The sequence below is a fragment of the Dermacentor albipictus genome, chromosome 7 (assembly GCF_038994185.2).
Source record: "Dermacentor albipictus isolate Rhodes 1998 colony chromosome 7, USDA_Dalb.pri_finalv2, whole genome shotgun sequence".
Taxonomy (NCBI): domain Eukaryota; kingdom Metazoa; phylum Arthropoda; class Arachnida; order Ixodida; family Ixodidae; genus Dermacentor; species Dermacentor albipictus.
The window spans coordinates 30997216-31017328 of NC_091827.1; the positions used below are offsets into that span (position 1 = coordinate 30997216).

The following is a 20113-nucleotide window of genomic DNA, read 5'->3' on the forward strand; positions in this document are numbered from 1 at the left end:
TCACTGCAACCGTTGCGCCAGCCTTCGGACCTCAGCGCTGTTCCCAGGCGTGTTAAACAATCGATCGATTAGTGTGTGTACTTAACCATCCTAAACTACAATATAGTGGAGCTCGTTACACGTCCCGTTAACTCTCTTCTTTTGCGATCTCCCCCACCCCCCTCGAGGCCACTGCGAAGAGATCCAAGTTCGCGTACTCAAGCACTACGTTTGCTACAGAGTTCAACGCCCTCGGTTTCGAAGATTGAAAAGTGCCAACCCAAGTGACACTCGCACGCAAATAACATTCGAAGAAAGAAAAAGAGAGAGAGAAAAAGAACAGCTCGAACGAGACGACCGAAACACAGGCGCGGCTCCACTATCTATACGATGCTTGATGGAAATGCTACGCGACGCAGACTCATCTTCCCTCCTCCCCACCCCCTCCCCTCCCATCTCGTCAGACCATTCGTCGAGCGTGTGCTCTTCAAAAAGTGTCAGCGAACGCTGTTGAACCTGTGGGACACGTGGCGGAAACATATAGAGCGCCGTCACAGATGAACACCTCGTTCGTTGTACTTTGGATAGGCGAGTAACTCGTAGCCGCTAACTCCGCGCCGTTTACTCGATGACGCCTCAATCGCAATGGCGTTTAGCCTCAACGACAACTAGCTTAACTCAATGCGACCCTACGACGTTAGCTGCTCAAGTGAAAATGATCATTCAGTCTGAATAACAATGGCACCTTTGCTCAATGAAGACTGCAATGGAATTTACTCAACGACGCTCACTGCAAAAATTCAGAGGAGGCTGTAGCGGCGTTATTTGACTACGAATATACGGTTTACTTATGCAGCCACACACGCCGACACTTCATTACCGATTCGCTCGTTCTAAATGGGCCGATGGGGAGGGGGTCGAGGTCGAACTAATACCACGCCTGCCGCACCAAATCCCCTTCCTTCTACAGAAAATTAAATAACTCGATCAAGAACAAACAAACAATGTTAAAAGTGGCGTTCGCGTGGGCTCGTTGGTCTCATATCACAAGATTTAAAAAAAAAAATCCTACGGCAAAGGAGTTGCAAAAAAAAAAAACATCGATTGAATGAGCTAACTGAACAGCTCTATTTGAACGCAGTACCAGAATGCAAAACATCAAGGACGCCGACGCAATACTCCAGTTTCAATGACGATAGCACTTTAACATGACCTACGAAAACCACGCTCCAAATGTGACACCGGCATTGGTACGCTAACGGCAAAGTGAATAAATACAGAAAATAAAGCAATGCACATACACGGGCACGGAAAATACATTTAAGGCACCGGGGCATAGCACATCGATACACTACCCTAACTTCGACGACGATAGCGTTAAAAGGAGCAGCAAGACTGCATTTGAAGCATAAACTTCGCGGCAATGCTCAACAGTGAATGAAATAACTACTGAAAATAAATAAGAGAAGCGAGTATTGCAGTAGAATGTTGAGAATATTTTTTTTAGAGAGAAAAGAAAGTAAGAGAGAAGAGAACCGTAATCTATTCGATTGGTTTGGTGCGTCCTGAATAATCGGGCCCGTTAAAAGGACCAGCGGGAACGCATTTGAAATACGACACCGCGGCGTCGCTTACAGCTAACAGCAAAGCAAATAAATACAGAAAATAAATATAAAAAGAAAGCGAGGTGAGGGCACTGCAGTGAAGCTGGAGAGGAAAAACTTTCATTTAAATAAAAAGAAAAAAAAAAGACGGAAAGCCAGGGTCAACGCTCTCCAAAACCGCGGACTCTCCTTTCTTCCAGAAGCCTTGCGAAAGAATACCGTTTCTGAGCCGCCACGGAGCAGACGACCCGGAGACACGCTTAAGACAAAAAAAGAACGTGAAAAGAGAGAGAGAGAGAGAGAGAGAGAGAGAGAGAGAGAGAGAGTGATGGCCGCAAGGAACCGTTGCGGAGCGAACCGGCCGCTGTTGCAAAGGAGGACGCCCACTAACCCGACGATCGAGACAGGGATAGAGCGAGAAAGAAAACCGCAAGCTGATCGGCAGGTGGGGCCACGCCCATTTTCCCATCCTCGGAACTGTTTCCCAATCTACGCACCGCGCTTAGCGAGCAAGGGGCTTGCTCCGTGCATAGCCTCCGAGATCGCACCGGCGCACCTGTGCTGCAATCTCGCGGACAACGCTTCGGGCAGGCGAAGACACGCCGGCGAGATCTCTCCCCCCCCATTCCCTCGTGCTGTAGGAGGAGGAGGAGAGTCACAGCAATAACTGCTCTCGTCTCTTTTGCGATTATTTTCCCAAATTCAAAGAGACACGCGCTTTTAGGTTCCGTCCCACGTCATTTGCTACGTTCCTTCTCTAGCATTCTCATTCGTACGTGACGATCAAACGTCGCGGAAAAGCCGGTGACAGAATGTTGACGACATTTCCAGTACCACCAAGTAAATCGATCGATGAATCTGATTGGCGTAGCCTGTGTTGCGCGTCGGTGGCAGGACTCTCTACACACGAGCGAAAGAGTGGCCCATAATCATCCTCCGAGGGCGCGTAGACGTGGTCCACCGTTCAACGCATATTCGTTTGCAACGGGGCAAGCTCCGTTCTTGCTTTTTCCCTTGACCGCTTTGTAGAGAGAAGTGGTTCTTGCGGGGAAAGGAGGAAAGGCTGGCACTATATTCTGCAACCCTTGCGGGGGACCACGGCCACGCGTCATTATAAGCGGGCAAGACCTTAGGTCAAAGCGAAGACAGCAGACGTCGTTTTAGAACTCCGGGGGGTTCGAAACCGGAGGTGAGCCAGCAAGCCGAGCGAGAGTGTTTGAGAGAGGGGGGAGGAAGAGAACTCGCTACTGCGCCGCCACTCGTCTAGCGAGCGAGAGAGAGCACGCTAGGGCTTGCCCCGGGCAGGCGCATACACGCCGCCAGGCAGCGTTCGTTCCACCGCGTTTCTAGAACAGCGCGGGGTTCAGACACCGGAGAGAGGAGAAGAGAGGAGGCGTGAGACAAAGGGCGCGAGAGAGGAGGAAACCGCCGATGACGAAAGAGCGGCTGTGCCCCTCCGGCCGGAGAACGACGTGACCAAGAGCGATGTACCCCTCCTCCCCCCTCTCCTCCTCCTCCTCTAACCGACGAACGGGCCAACGTAGATAGGCACTGCACTCGTAGCCTTGCGAGGAGGATTTTCAAGGCCGCGCGCCGACCTGCTGTTGCTGCACCGTACGGGAGACTCGTCGGGGGAAGGAAACGGCGAAGGGTGCGGTGCGCACAGTACGGTTCGCGGCACGGTAACGTGACCCCCGCGCGACGGCATGAGGCGCTGCCTCGCTTCGCCTCGTCCTTCCTGAATTCTGCAGCACTCTTATCCCCATATTCAAGAAGGCAACTTAAGTTGAAGCCCATGCTTGACTTAATTTAGTTGACGCCTGTCGTGAACGCGCCTGGGGAAACGCAATGAGCGCCCTGGGAACGTTCAGGCCAGATGTCAGTCAGACCAAGTTGAGCGTGGGCTTCAACTTAAGTTCCGCTTTTGAATACGGCGGTTATTATTCTTTCGACGTGAACCTTTGCGTCGATTTCGTTAGATGCAAAACTGTTTTGTCACGCGTCCTTAGACGTGGGATACATTTCTCGTTCCACCCGCGGGACGTTAAAGGTGTTCAGCAAAAGGTGAGCAACAGGGGAGAAGTAATGCAAGAGGACAGGCCACGGGCATTGCAGCTTTAGCATCTTTGGTGGGGAAAAAGATTCAGGGATTTTCGAGGACTTCCTGGGGCCGTGGCAAAGCGTTTATTTTCAATGCATTAAAGCATCACGAAGCTTGAAAGCTCGAAAACAAAATATTGTCTGTGTTGTTTTAGCCAACAAGAAACGGCATTTTTTTTTATTACGCACGGAAACAAATAGTGTGCGACTAGCCTTTTTCCCATAAACCATCCCAAGTCGTCACAACCAAGATTGTGCCCTACCATCAAGATAAATTACATTGGATACTCTCGGCTTGCATAAACCTCGTAGTGAAACACGCAAATAACATCCACTGAGCTTTGCCTCGAGCGAAATTGAAGAACTTTTAAACACAAACTTCAAGCGACACTACAGTTGAACACTGAATCAGCTTAAGCGGATAAAGCGTTCTTTGAAAACTCTGGTGGTTAATTTCGAAATAATTTGCAGATTACTCGAAAGGAAAATGAAGGTAAAAGTTTCAGTTTTTGAATTCCGAGCCGTAAGCCGAACGCCGGGACGCCACTGTGACGTCGAGGATTTCAAGGTATTTTTTTTTCATTTAGGCCGTGTTGATTCAGGAAAAGTTCCAGAAACTCGCAATGTTCAATCTTTGGCTCCTCTAGAGCACAATGTAATCTATCTTTACTGCTAAAGGATTAACTAGGCCCCACAACACAGTCAAAATCGATGACGTCACAGCAAGTTGGTGCGGGAACTTTAAGAAGGCGTCCCCACCCGTCTTTCGTGATTGCGCTTTTTCTGGCTCACCAAGCGTCTTATCGTGGTAAAAGTGGTGTATTTGATATTGTAGAATAGTTTATCCACGCAGAAGATATCATTACTCTCTTTAGTGTCAATTTACGGGCTTTTAAGGGCCTTCTTTGACATTCGGGAGTCGCACATTGAAAGGTTTCAAGGACTACTACGAAGCCTAGTAGTAATAATTGTTATTCGGCTCAGGATAGTCCATTACTTGTGGAGAGGCATCACGCCTCTGTCGAGGGGGGGCGAACAGAGACAAGGGATGTCTTTGTAGCGAATGTTTCGAAAAGGTTATTGCCCCGACAAAGAGCAGTCCTCCGGTCGCAACGTGAGCCGAGGCCGTCATCACTTACCCGACCTGTCAGTAACGTCAGTCTGTTTTCACGCGAATAAAAGGACAACTAAGTGAGACGGCCAATGTGAAGAGTATATAAAATTTGCCTCCACTTCGACATACGAGTTCTAACCCGGAAGACGAGGCAGAGGTTATTGCATTCCCTTTCGGATCGTTCACTCCGCTGCAGCTGTTTTCAAAACTGAAGGGGATCACCATTTAGAGATTAAAGCTGCCGAGAATAAGAAGTTAGCGTGAAGGTGCACCCTGCGTCATGTTTAACACAATGGGGAGTCCTCCACTCTTCAGACAATGTTTTGGGTCGTTGTTTTCTCCAGCCGTTGGCCAGAACTTAATTATTTGCTATGATTAACTTTTCTTTTCTTGCAAGCTAGACCAACATTACTAACAGTGCATGTACATTTGAACTGTTACTACCTCGCACTGAAGTGTGGCATGTTACATTAATTTATTTTTAATTATTTTTCATGTTAATCAGCTTTTTGAAGCAGAAGAGTTTCAGCATCTGCTTCAACCATTCCACATGATTGCTTGCCTAAATCCATATCTGTTTAGCTAAGACGTATCCCTCCTTGCCCTAAAACAAATCAAATGTGGATTCGCGGACGGTGGCACGCTTTTTTTTCATCTTTGAGTGCTTGGACCTTCACGTACGGTGCTTCTAAATTGAATTGCGAAGAGGAAATAACTCATGAGAACGGTTTTCACGCGTAATTCCGTGGAACAGCGACGTGTAATCGTTCGGTAGCCAGATTCCAAGCATGGAGCAATAATCGCTAACGTTACGCTTTGGAGCATTGATTAAGCCAATGGTATAAATTCAGGTGAAACTGGAAACGAAACGATACATTGCAGCAGTTTCGCGATTGTCCGCGTTTGCACTTATAAGCACTGTGTGTACGTCCTGACTGATATGGACAAACTGGACAAACGTAGCTGGACACTGATCTCGACAAACGTAGCTGGACAAACCAGGTAGACTGCCACCGACACATCTCTGGAGGGCGTCGGCGCGCCTTTCCCTCGTGTTTATCGCGGTACGCACGGAGAAGTCCACGCATCGTGGAAACACAGCAACGAATAAGTGTATCCCGAAACAAAATCAAATGTGTTTCGCTTTAATAACTGGCCTAACCTCGCGTGCAGGTAGACAGATGCATTTGCGATAAGCTTGAGCGGGGAAGAAAAAGCTATACGAACGCGACTAATGACACCTTCAAGACTGGCACCCGACGGCCTCTGAAGAAGAGAAACAACAACCAAAACACAGCCCTGATTTATCGTCGCCTGCATCTTGAGCATATTACGCCGAACTAAGCAGTTGCGGAAGTCGCGAACGCCGAACAGCACAGCGCAAGGTCACGACCTTAGCGGCCACGTCCTCTAATCGAACGAAGAGAATGAAAAAAGGGGACGGGGGAGCAAGGTTCAACTAACGGTGTTCCCCCGAAACGCAGCCAATTCCCAGACGTTGCAACAGCGCACTGCGTCTCACTATCCCCTTTTTTGTTTTCTTCGCCAGCGCCCTCTAAGAGCAGTTTTCATTGATCCGAGTTTCGCGGCCTTTACGGTGTTGCTAACAGACTGCCGTCCAAGACGACGACCACGAAATATGGAGCGGGAACGACATAAATAAAGAGACGAGAGAATTCCCATCGCCCCGGGGCGAACAAGCGAGCCGGAGGAGACAGCGCGCCGAAGTTGCAAAACCGCCACCGCCTAGCCGCATGAAATCGGAGTCAATGAGCGGTAAAAACAAGAGGAGTAAGAAAACCAACACCTTCCCTCCCTTCCATTCCACTCGCTCTGCACCGTTGCTTCCACGAACGGAAAGCACGGAGGGAGGGAGGAAAGAAACGCGAGCGAGAAAAAAGAAGAAAGGAGTCAATGAGCAGGAAAACAAAAGGGAGTCGAAAAAAGAAGACGAACACCCTCTGCCACGCTTTCTACTCCCCCGTCGGCCACTCCTTGCGCATCGTACTTTCTCGACGAACGGAAAGAGCGGTGGCGGAGGAGGAAAAAAAATGAGGGGGTCGTAGCCCGGAGTACGAGAGAGAGAAACAGGTGAGGGCGAGAGAAAGAGGGCGGCGGTCGCCGGAGGAAGGAAAGAAAAGAATGGAGAGAGAGAGAAAAGTCGGGCAACGCACTTTCGCCAGCGCTGGAGGTCGCCGAACGACATTGACGGGCGACGAAGAACAGTGATCCCCGGGCGGCGCGCGCTGCATTTTTTTGTTTTTTTTTTAGGCCCCGGGCCGATACCCTATGATGGGTCGCAAAGCCTTTTCTGGTCACCGCCTTTATTCCGACCCTAACCGCGGCTCTTAACACTTGGAAGCAAACGAATCCGTGCGTTTGCTTAGACGTGCAAGCTGTTTCCCATGGGACATTAACGGGGTAACTCACTCTAATATACACCGTTATAAGTAAATGACATTGATAAACACCGTTATTGTAAGGGAGAGTAACTTAAACGTGTGAGGTTTTAACTAGCAGAGATTGCACATTGGGTTATGAGGAACGTCGTCATGTGGGTTGGGGGGGGGAGGGGGGGTGCTACGGATTAATTTTCATCACACGGGGTTCTTTAACGTGCACCGAAAGCATGAGCACTTTTTTTTTTCGTCGGATTCGAACCCACAACGTCGTGGCCACTCTACCGAGGCGGCGTGCAGTGACACTCTTATCGAATGACGTCACAACTAAGTGACACTTAACACTGACAATTACGCTGTTACATTAGGGTGCGAAGCTAACAGACTTCTGTAAGTCGAAGCACGCCGGACATAAGAGTCTCGATTTTATATGATGCAGTCGGGAAAACATCTTATCCGTCGAGTTCAGCTAGCATTTCAATTAAGAAGCGGAAGAATCGTTACAGGAGCAGGAATCTAAGAGACACGACCTCAAGCATAAAAGCAAATATCAGTACCTTTTTAATCGAGGCGAAGGTCCGATTAAAACCGCTATACGCATGCGAGCAAATATCGTTGGATGTCCGCGAGGTTTAACATCAGAAGCAAGGTACAAAGCTACGCTATGTCTAGAAGCCTGGCAAAGAAACAAGTATTCGTCAGTCACCCTTGAGAGTCTGTACAGGAATACCGTTATTTAGGTCAATTACGCTTAGGGGACCTCCATCCTGAGAAGCAAATTTACAGAAGAATAAAAATGGGTTTAAGTGCATGCGGCCGGCATTGCCAAATCCTGACTGGTAGCTTACCACTGTCGTTAAAAGGAAAAGTGCGCTATCATAGCATTCTAACGGGGCAGACATACGGAGCACAAAGTTGGGAGGTTAACAACGAAGCTGGAGAGCAAGTTAAGGACCGCACAAAGAGCGATGGGACGAAAAATGTTAGGCGTAACTTCAAAAGAGACAAGAAGACAGCAATGTGGATCAGAGAGCAAAAGGGGACGGCCTATATTCTAGCTGACATAAAGGGATAAAAAATGGAGCTGTGCAGGACATTTAATGCGTAGAGCGGATCACAGGTGGACCACTAGAGTTACAGAATGGGTGCCAAGGGAAAGGGAGGGCTGTCGAAGACGGCAGAAAATTAGGTGGCGTAACGAAATTGGAAAATCTGCTGGCGAAAGTTGGAATCGGCTATCGCTAGACATGGCTGATTGGAGATCGCTGGGAGAACGTCTTCGTCCTGCAGTGAACATAAGGACATGCTAACAGTGATGACGTCCGCAAGACGCAGATAGTTGAAAAGGCATCAGTGACAGTCAAGCCGATGTCGACAGCACACCCAGCGGGCATAGATGGCGTCGGTTTCAGCGCAAACGTGCATACAATTAGCGTACTACGCACCGGCGCTTTTTGCAAGCTTAGAGTGAGTCATGCGCGATCACAATAACTGGACACGCACGCGGGAACCAGACGAGGCGAACGACTCGATTTGCGAAACGCAAGCCGAGGCAAACATAGCGGCAAACATAGCGCCGTCGATTTCACCTGCGAAAACAAGGGTTCTCTGGAAGACGTTGCGACACTGCTTAGCGGGATTGGCTGGCGCACCTGGCAACGACCGGCCTCCTAGCACAAACACAACGTAACGTAAGGCGGCACGCAAATAATACTTAACGCAAGCTAGAAGAAATAATAGTTAAACAAGGCAGACTACGCACGTAGTGCTATATCCTGGCACGGCTGTCAAACTGCCAGTTTTCCAAAGCGCACGCGTGACACTTGCTCAAAGGTAAGATACCTTTCAACGCAGTTTCAACGCACGCATTTTGGAGCATCCGGTGACCTAACCGGCAAAGTAAATGTAACGGGAACTCGCACCAAAGTTTAACATCTTGCGTTGTTTCTCACTATACGGGGATGCATACGACGAACCGCAAAAGAAGACCTTGAATTTTGTTGTTTCCCGACTGCTAGCCGATCGACGCGCTTACGCGGTAAACAGAAACAGCCAACCCTTCCCAGCCTCCCTCCTCCTCCTCGGCGCCATAGACGAAAACACCCGGTTGCCTGACCCCGAGTTTCACATGACGCGCGAAAAACAAACAGTTGCACGAGGCAAGGCGGTCGCGTCTGGCGCACTTGCACGATACCGGAGAGCGAACTTCACCGAGCCTTCGCTTCAGTACTGAACGCAACCCCTCTTCCCCCCCCCCCCCCCCCCCCCAACCCTTTGTACGCACGCTAAGGTAACAACTGTTTCACTGTTCGCGCAACAGGTGTGCGACGATGGATCAACAGAAATGTCAACACGACAGCGTCGTAGAAATAGATGCTCGATTAGAAACGCGTCAACCTGCGTCTCAAATACGCGTCCGTGCGACGTCGAGGCCGGACGTCACGTGACCGCGCGCCTGCGGCAGAAGAATCGCGGTTGATGATCGTCTGCTCACGCCGGCGCGGTCATCTTATCACGCATCCCCGAAGCGTAGCCGATACGCCACCGAAAATGTCACCCCTCCTTTAGCTTGTTTGCGATAACCGCCGATGCGATCCGGAGCAAAGTTTTCCCACTGCAAGAAAAACGCAAATTGCACAACGGTTTGGCTAATCACGGGAACCTAAATATATGACGGCATTAAATCAAACTTTATATTCAAGCGGCGTACGAGAATCGCGACCAAAAAAAAAAAAAAGGCTCACCGGGATCCTTGCGAAGGACGTAGCCAGTGGTGCGACGGGTGTCACTCCACGGAGCTTCTTCGAAACGCATTCCTGTTTCGAGCACACCCGGTGTCACCAGAAGGGAGGGAGAACTCGGTAGTTGCAACAACTCTCGCGCAACACCCACGGATGCGTTTTCTTTTTCTTTCCTTCTCCGAACACAGGTAAGGTCACCGTCAAAGAAATATCCGCACGGACCGTATACAAACGCGTCGCACGTCAATAGATCGCGAGAGACAGAAAAAAACACACACGCACACACACACAGCGACGACGGATGTTGAAGACAGTCTCCGTATGATAAACCAGCACTTCTCCGATGCCAAAAAGTAAACGTCGAACTTTTTTTCTTTTCTCTCCAAACGCGGGGAGGCCGTCCACAAATCGGGCCAAACTCCAGGGAAAGCGCGAGAGAAAGAGAGAGAGAAAAAGAGTAGGTGCGAGAACGTCGACTTTCGGTCTAGTTCCGCTTCACCACACCGTGGAGAAGAAACGTCCCGCGGAAGTAGTTATATCCGGCCGCCGCGATGGGAGAACCTCGCCGGGCGTCGAACACGACGACGACTACGACAGCCAACACAGAGAGACGACTCGCGCAGCGGCAGCGATCCGGGAATGCCACGCATCACTCAGCTGACCAGCTGCAGCTGCCGTTCGACGCAAGCGTGCGACTGCGAAAGTTAAAACTGCGCTAGCTCCGCACGGGGGTGCCGCCTGCTGCCACGCGCACGGGCGGTTGTCTGCGAACTGAACGAATCTCCGCTCGGTCGGCGTGCCGTGCGTCTTTTCGAGAGAGAGAGCTTAAAGGAGAGGAGGCGTGAGAGAGAGAAAGAAGAAAGAAAGAGAGGCAGGTGAGAAGAAAGGCGCGCGGAGAGAAGAAAACGGGCGAGAGACGGAGAGAGATAGAGAGAGAGTCGGAGAGAGACTCAGCTCGGGCAGCCTCGACGGAGCCAACGACCTTGCTCCGTTGGCACTCTGTACGCGCGCGCGCGCGCGACCGACAAGGGCTGGGAGAGGTAAGCCGTTGAGCAGGAGGGGTGGGGGAGGTGGGGGGGGGGGGCACGGGGGGAAGCTCCTCCACGCGGTTTTCGGAACGTCGCACGCACGGCACCGTTGCCCGGGCGCCGTCAACGCTCTGAGACGGACCACTTCGGCGCCGCGTCCTTTCCCTAGCGCAAGGGTTAACGCGCCATCCGTAACTTCTGCTCCGAGAAAAAAAAGGAAAGAGAGAAAGAGAAAGCTCGGCCGTAACGCAGCGTCCGAGATCGACGCCGCGTACCTAGGATTTCGTATTCCTCTTGGATGAAAGGGCCGCGGGGAGACGTGGCTTCTGAAATGGGCGGCGCGAGCTGGCTAAGCCGCGGCCTCAGAGACCATCGCTTTCCGAGGAGGCGATCACGGATGGCATGCTGGAAGTAGGCCGTGTGGTGCCTCAGCTCGGCGACAGACGGCGCTAAGGTCATTTCCGCTCTCCCCTGCTTTTTTTTTTCCCCCTCTCGGGATATTCCTGGCACGCTTTGCATTGTTCTCGGTTTCATAACGGTTTTCGTCCGTCTCGGAGCGGCGGAAATAATTTCTCCGTTTCAGGAGCAAATGGAGATGTCCTTATTATTTCTTTTTTCGTAAGCGCTAGATTTAGAAGCTGGGGCGCATATCGAACTACGCTTCGCAGGGGACTCAGCACTGCCTCTCAGAGGACTGGGTGCGACCGCAAAGAACAATAATACATTGGAATCAGGATGACATGCCCCCACGATGAGGTACTAAGGGCATAAATCAGACTGCGAAATTCTCAAATCACCCCGACCAGTTGTTCCATTTCCAGGTTCACCGGAACATGTGCCGGTGCTTTAGTTAGGGTTAACAGAATTACAAGAAAATAAAATAATAACACCTGTGGCATTCGGCACAAATATACTCACTCAGCTGAAATACTCGAAGGGGTCAACAGTACTTACACTAAAAATCAAAACACACAACCGACTAATTAACAACATTTTACTAATTAATTTGGCGCGCATATTGCATTGCACGAATTAAAGCGAACGCTTTAACGCAGTTCAATGGTTACTGGCACTCTTTGGCCAGAACTGGTCTTTGCACCATTAAAGTAAATCAATCAATCAAGAGTTACTGCGGCACCCAATGCATTCTGTCGCAAACTTTGGGGACGCATAACTCGAAACTGGTGTCGTCTTCAAAACTCGTTCTAAGTGGATATGACTTTAAAAGCCACTGGCTATTTACAATTGAAGTGATCCAATGAAAGAAGTAGAACTCAGCTACGTGTCACTGGTGTTTAAAAAAGCAAACGTTGTTTACCGATAAATTAGTACACGCCGTATAACAGTGGCTATATCCAGACTCCAAAACGTATACACTTGAGACTAATTCATGTTTAGTAACCGGCCACAGTCGCAGTTCCGCGTAATTACGCGGAACGGGCATTCTCCTCAGTTCTTTACTGTTCGCCCTTGAATTTGTGCTCATACTAATTTTTTTTTTTTGCCTAACAATCACAGTAACGCGTGTGCTCGCATCAGCGTACTTTGGCACCGTGGGCGGCCACTCACATTCAGGCTAGATTTGCGTTCAGGACGGCAGTAACGGTTTACGCTTGAAATCGCAGGCTCGTCGCGGGTATAAAACGAACATCGTTTCCAGATGTGGTGATGGAAGTATGCGCACCGCACCATATGTATAAGATCACAGCAAAAGAAGAAAAAAAAATGCTTGCAGCACGAGCGCTACGGAACGACGTTGTAATCTGTGCATAGCTTCTACACAAACTAAGTGCGTAAAACTACACGTGTAGCTAATATATACGTGTAACGTGTGCTTCTACTTGTGTATTTTGTAAGTATAAAATCTCACCTGCTTGGTGCAATGTGACCGCAGTGTATTTATTGCAAGATAAGTAAACAACTACCACCTGTTTTTGAAACAGGGAGAGAAACCGGCGCCACACCTGTGCGTCTCCTCCAAAACGGAGAGAGAGAGAGAGAGGGAGGGAGGGAGAGAGAGAGCGCGCGCATAAAGGCGAAAGGCAGGGAGGTCAACAAGACGAGTGTCCGGTTCGCTACACTACACTGGGGAGTAAGGGAAAGGGGCAATATAGAGAGGGAGAGAGGGAGCAGGGAGTGCGCCAAACAAACGGGGACAAAGACAGATACACAAGGACGAGCGCTTTCTAAGAACCGGTGCATCTTTCTTTGTCCCCGTTTGTTTAGCGCAAAGTTTCACGAATTCCAACTAGGCCGGCTCGCAGTGATTCTCCTTCTGCAGCTCAAAAAAGAAAAAAAAAATTCCCGACCAACGATCCCTGCCTGAATTGGAGTGCACGTGGCCACCTGTTACGTTGTGTCAAAAAAAAAACTTCAGAAGTCGAGCTCACCCTGACCGACCATGTCGCCAAGCGCGTGTCCGCCAACCCTCTACCCTCGAAGTAGGCATGACTCAGCCCCCAAGCCGACCCTTTGGTCATTTCCAGGAAAGCGAAATAGCTGATTTCGGCCGTACAAGACGAGTCACCATGCTTTATCGAGTTTCTTTCTTTTTTTTTTTGCATTGCACCGTCTGGAGGGAGTGACGGACCTGACACACAACCGCCGACCGAAAACGTCCCACTACGCGCGCTGCCTCTCCGGCACAACTTCACCCCGCAGAACAAATGGCGACGTGGGTTTTCGACACTGCATTTTTTCGACAGGTCAAGCCAGACGCGGCTTGGACTGTCCTTGCGTGGATTCAGAGATTAGGCGCGGTCGTGAAAAAAAAAAAAAAAAACGAAGAGAGCGCAAACCGCTCGCCAAACTACTCGGGAAATGAGGGAGTAGACATCCATCGGAGAATGCCACGAAGCCATTGCACGTTTTTTTTTTTTTCCTTTCAACGAAACTTCCTCGCTCTCAGATTTAAGCGGAACTAACTTGCTCATTCAGTGTGGGCACGCTGCGAACTCGTGCTGTCGTCTGTTAGTACGCTGCGAACTTTGCCCTCATGCTGTCTGTCGTCTGCTAGCTTCAACGGCCGGTGCTTACGATGACCTACCCGGTCCTTTCTTTGTTTCCGTCCCTCGAGACCATTGCCCTGGCGCAGGGTAGCAAACCGGACGCGCGTCAGTTGGCCTTCCGTCTGCACGACTTCGCCTAGGGGACCGTCTCATAATGTTCACGGGGCGGGTGCACTTGCCCGGGCCGCCGCCATTTTGACTCGTCCTCGGCATTTTCGTTGTGTTGGGTTCAAGACTATTATGAAGAGTCGCTCAACAAGAATGCGCTTTCTTTCTTTTTTTTTTTCGCGGAGCTTTGGCGGAAGACGGAAGTGGAGCTGCCTCAACTGTGCTTCGTTAGTTTCCGCACAGTGCATTTCAAAAAGTTAAGCCTGTTATTCCTTAGAACGACAGAAAGCTGAGCCGGTCGGTAAGGATTCATTACGCAAAAAGGAGGTGAGGCGTGCAGACGGGACACAAGAGTAGTCGGCGTTCGTGTTGTCCACTTCTCTACTCTTGTGTCCTGTCTGCACGCCTCACCCCTGCTATTCCTATCGTCGTTCGGGCGGCTGCGTTTATCAGAATTTTTTTAAATGTCTGCTGCAACATTGATGAAGCTTAGCAACGAGTTTACTTCCTCTTTCTTCCTTCAATTAACAGGTCGGTCCGTTTAGGCGTCTGTTGCAGGCAGCGTTTTCATTTCTTAATGTGTGCCTAAATATCATTGCACGGGTCGTTTTCTGCATTTCACCTTCATGAGAACGCGGCCTATAAGCTAGCTTGATGAGGTCCCAGCATTGCCTATAAGCTAGCTTGATGAGGTCGCAGCATTGCCTATGGGCTAGCTTGATGAGGTCCCAGCATTGCCTATAAGCTAGTTGATGAGGTCACAGCATTGCCTATAAGCTAGCTTGATGAGGTCGCAGCATTGCCTATGGGCTAGCTTGATGAGGTCCCAGCATTGCCTATAAGCTAGCTTGATGAGGTCACAGCACTGCCTATAAGCTAGCTTGATGAGTGAAGTGGCATACAGGCCATGCCTTCGATTTCACCCATCACAACGTATCACGCTGCACGGTTGCGCCATCTGCATATTAAAAATTTACGCTGACGTCGTTGTGGCGGCCTAAGCCTTCCCTCCTAAACTTACATTAAAAAACAAAACAGAAAAAGGCATGTGCGCTGGAATGGCGTCAATTGTTGAAAATGCAGGTTCAAGCACAAAAGCGAGAAGTCGCAACGGATCAACGATCACAACGGCAAACACCTGTTAATATATTCACGGCGAAAGGTGTAAGGATCAAGCTTACCTGCAGCCATGGCGACGCAGGTTTTCTCTGCAGCTAGATAGGTCTTCGATTCTGCGAGTTATGCACTGACGCCTGCTGCACCCTCTTCCTCAATTTGCGATTTGCAAAATACCGAGCGCCACCTGGTGTTTTCCCAGCACGAACTCTCGTTCACAGACCGAATTTCTCCCTCTAAGCTAGCATGCACGGGATGAGACGGAATTCCTCCCTCTCATCCCATGCATGTTAGCTGCCAGGCGCGAACAGTGACCCCTCTCTCCACCAAACTGTCTCCCTTCTGGGTTGTTGGACGCGAGTACAAAAGTAAGCGCAGCAGCTTCTGCAGTGCTTTCCGGGAGGAGGGGGGGGGTGCTAACGCCTAATGACAGCCGTACAGAGTGCATTGTGACAGCGACTAGAGAGCTCTAGAGGGCATTGTGGCGACACCCCCGAAGTTCTCGCTGGAGAGGGGTCGAAGACGGCTCCCCTCCGTCCCTACCAGGTACTACATTATATTGTTGTACGCGTTTTCAACTCTCACCCCCCGAAACGGACATCAAGACAGGGACCCGGCTTCACCGGACCTGCCACGTGTCCGTGATGGTCACGCAGCGGCGCTGTTATCGGCTGCAGCCTAAGCTTAATAACCGTAGCCGTCCGACCGAGGCCGCATGGGTTGAAGGCACCAAAACCTTCAACCCTTCTGCCGATCAATGACGTCACGGCGCATGCTTTCGCGGAAACGCTCTCAAGACCATTTTTTTTTCACAGGTGTGCACAGAGCATAACGAATATAAGCGCAAGTGCTTGTGTGCGAGGATGGGAATCAAGCGCAAGGAAAAAGAAGCTCAGTCTTTCCGGATGCGAATATGAAAACAAACAGACAATAAGAAACTCGACAAATGTAACAGGGCCAGAATACACGTCAAGAACGAAGGAAGTGATAATAAAAGACACAGTGTTGAACCGAAGAACGTCAAATCAGTATTACGTAATCTCCATAACAAGTGGCGTATTTCTTAATTGCTTTATGGTACGCAGTTGGTACCGGGTACGTAGTTAACCTATAAAGCCAAGTGTTGAACCGGGGAGCGCCAAATTTGTATTACACAATTTCCATAACACGTGGCCTATTTCTTAATCGCTTTATGGTACGTAGTTGGCATCGGGTATATAGTTAATCTATCACGCTAAGTGGTACGCAAAACGTACAAGTCCTTTTTCTTTTGCAGCCACTATATCTTCTACGAGACAAAACATTGAACTAGACGTAGGATTCATTGATCTAGATCCGGAATTTTACACAACGAAAAAAAGAATATTTGTGTAAGACATACAGCGTCAGAGGTTTAGTTACAGGAAGGATCTCAAATATTTTTCATGCATAACAGAACATATGGTCATGGTGATATGCGGTTCCACAAGTGACTGAAGCCACAATTTTTGTGAAGATGCAGTAAATTTTTTTCTCGTATATATCGAGACGTTAAGCCGGTCACGCCATACTTAACAATTGTGTCTGTGCGCTGGAAGACCGCACTGCTCAGCTCGAACCTGACAGCACAACTCTAACTCTGGGCCGTCCAGCGAGCCGAAGAAGCCGCTTCGAGACAAGGTCTCGGAACCGCGTCCGCCGCGGGTGCCCAGACCCACTAAAAGACGCCGGACTCAAATCTTATTGATCTGCAAATAAAGTTTAGGCTTTTTCTCTCTCTCTCTCAATTCATAGCCTAGGTCTACGCCGCGCCGGGGGTAGCAGAGAGACCCTGTCTCTCGGTAGCCTCCCGAGCTTGCAGGATGGCCCAAAGTTGGCCCCAAAGATCTGACTGAACTATATAGTCAGTGCGGCTCTCCACCGCGCCTCTGGTTCATACAGGGGGGGGGGGGACTGTGATTATCCTCTGAACTATATATGCTCTATATATATATATATGCTCTATATATGAGTATATGCTCTAGGGTGCCTCCTCTATCATCACATAATTTACATTTGGCATCACGGTACCATTCCGGAAACATTCGGTTAAGATATACCGGGTTAGATATACCGGTTAGATATACCGGGAAGAAACTTCACGTCTCCTGATCGAATTCTTAAGAGACACTGGGTTGATGGACATATGGTGAAACCCATCAGCGGTATTGTGCGAGACGCTCGGGCGGAGCAATTGCCGGCCTTGTTCGCCAGGCTAAACCCGCATGTTGCTACAATCCACCACCACCACCACCACCACCATATACCGGGTTAGTTTAAGTTCTGGTTTGAAGGCGCCTCCAGTCAACTGCCTGAGACCTGTGCAATTTTGTGCTAGGAGGTGCATATATACACCTCGACTTTACACAGAATTGGGTAATGTGAGTGAATGAGAAGAGTCTATCCCTATCCTACCGTTCCATCTCCCCCTCGGTCAGAGCGTCCCCCACCTAATCGGGCGCGGTTGATGAGTCCTCGCGCTACAAGATGGAGCAGACTCGTTAAGGTTGGGGGTGTTGGTGGCTTCGCACGCTGTACGGGCTGGGAACGAGCTGACTTTCTCATCGCGAAATTCCTCAGAAGATACGAGTTTGCCTTTGCTGTTTAGAATTCTTGCAGCCTCAGCTGATATCCGTCCTCTGGCATAATTTCATGTAGCTGATTGAGAGTCGCTAATTATGTGTCTATATTTGGGACAAGCGATAGCCAGAGTGATGGCAACCTCCTCCGCAACCTCAGATACCCTGGTTATGATTGAGTACGTGTATATATGCCTTCTTGCTTTGTATTAAATGCTACTGCTGTAAACGCTTGGCGATTTTAATACTCCGAGGCATCCACGAATAGCGCTTCCTCGACATTGCCATACTGTTTTAGTAGAGCTCTAGCTTTGCTCATTCTCCGGGTCTGATTGAATTCCGGGCGCATACTATTGGGTAAATTTGGTATTTGAATCGTGCTTCTAATCTCTCCGGCCAATGCAACCTTGAGTCCTTGCTGGTTATGGCAATTAATTCGTAATTTATCGAGAATACTTCTGCCAGTCCGGGTGCTGGCAGGCCTTTAAAACTGAGCTATCCGCTGAGCTTCAATCAATTCTCGTAAGGTGTTATACATGCGCAGCTGCATTAATCTCTCAGTACTGGCGCTTTCGGGTAAGCATATTGCCTGCTTAAAAGCTTTTCTTATAAGTGTACTGATTCTGTCATTTTCTGCCGTGTACTAGTTAGTGTACGCAGCTACGGAAATGACGTTTACCTTAAACTTTCGCCCGCCAGCTTACCGTATGGCCAAATCTGAACGAAATTTCATCTGAACCAGCTTGCTACATATTTCACACGAACGTCCCAGGACATTGCATCCTCGAAAATCAGTCCCGAATAGACTTAGCGGCGTGTGCCAGAGCTATTGGTGAACAGAGACATATGTTTTTTTTTTATTGCGATGAAGGCTTGCCCTTAAGGCATAATTCTTGGAGCGTATGTGTGTATTATATGTGTGCTGTGAGGCCTGTGTTGTGTATGAATTGAAGCAGTGTTTTGTGAAATCTGTGGGTACAGCCCTGCGAGCCGAAACCTGTAGTCCGTTTTATGCTAATCAACCAATTTGGCGAACACGACCGCCAGCAAGCACCGGTCTCAAAGTATGTATCCTGCTGCCATAATACGCGCCTATACGATGACCGCACGGCGCCAGCAGTGTGCAAAAACGACGAAGCGAGCAAAAAAAAAAGAAAGAAGACGTGCAGCTTTTCCATTCACTGCCATCACTTAACGTGTCGCGCTCGTGAAAATCTCTTCGTTCGCCAAATTCACTCGAGCAGTAGGAAAAGGTCGAAGAGCAAAATCGGAAAGGCGACGAAGGGTAAAGAAAAGAAAAAGGTAACGCACGCGATACAGGCACAACGCAAAGGGAACAGCGAATAGAGGAATAGGCAAAGCAAACGAACAAACAGCAAAGAAAGGATAGATAAAGACAGGAAGGGATCCGATGTCGCCCGCGGCGGCAACATGGACGAAAGGGGCCGTGATCGGTATGCAATACGCGAAAGCCGTCGGCGCCAAGTGCCTGGCCCCCCTGCACGAGACAATGGAGAGGCGGGAAATCCCGGAAATAAGGGTTTCGCAGAAGCTGCGGAACTGGGGAGAAAGTGCGAAGAGACGGCGAGGAGGACAGAAAAAAAGAATGCGCAAGTAAACGAGGCTCCGTTTCGGGAAAGGAGCAACGCGAGAAAGGCGACCAGGGAGATGAAGAGAGGAGTAAAAAGGGAGCGAAAAACGGAGAGCACCGAGGAAGAAAAAAAAAGGAGGAAAACGCGCGCAAGAGGGAGTGCTTCACGTGCCGGCTTCGGCGCGTGGCGTCAAGTGACGCTCTTACCCGGAAAGAACGAAGAAAAAGAAAAGCGGGGGAGAGGGAGTGAAGACGTGGAGAGGGAAACGCGCGCGCTACGGTATCGCGCGTGCCGCTGGCATCGATCGCTGAAATGCGCTTGCGCGCGGGGAGCACGTTGCCGAGGGCCGCGCGCTGACGGAATGGCCTCCGAAACGGTCGGTGCGGCGCGCAGGGTCTCGGAGGCCACGCTAGCGGACGAGAGCGGCGGGACGGCGCACAGCAACGGACGTGCGCGAGCGAGTAGCGTCGCCTGATTGGCCCGTCTCCGGCGACGGCTGCAAGGAATAAGAATAAAGCAAGCGCTAGCGAGCAAACATACCCCGTACCGCTTTTGATCGAGCCGCCGCCGTCGATCTGAAGGTCAGGTAGCGCATAGTTACTCTTCCCCCTCTGGTCTGAGCAGCTGTATCTGACCCGAACCTCGCTGCGCGACGTATCATTGTTATACACTTTATTTCATTCGGCCACTTCAGACGTAGTCGATTCCAGACTCAACGCACTTTCCG

General features: G+C 49.9%; 1 protein-coding gene across 3 annotated transcripts in view; it reads right to left on the reverse strand.

Moving 5' to 3' along the window:
• LOC135896393 (ribosomal protein S6 kinase alpha-5-like) overlaps window positions 1–20113 on the reverse strand; it is a 342214-nt gene that overhangs the window by 154737 nt on the left and 167364 nt on the right. The window contains exon 1 of one of the 3 annotated variants that reach the window (XM_065424776.2): window positions 9941–10693. The exons of the other annotated variants lie outside the window; for them this stretch is intronic. Coding sequence (XP_065280848.1) covers window positions 9941–10010 — 70 coding nt within the window. The 5' untranslated portion in view covers window positions 10011–10693. Of the gene's footprint in view, window positions 1–9940; window positions 10694–20113 lie in introns of those variants that run through there. 3 annotated transcript variants of the gene reach the window in all.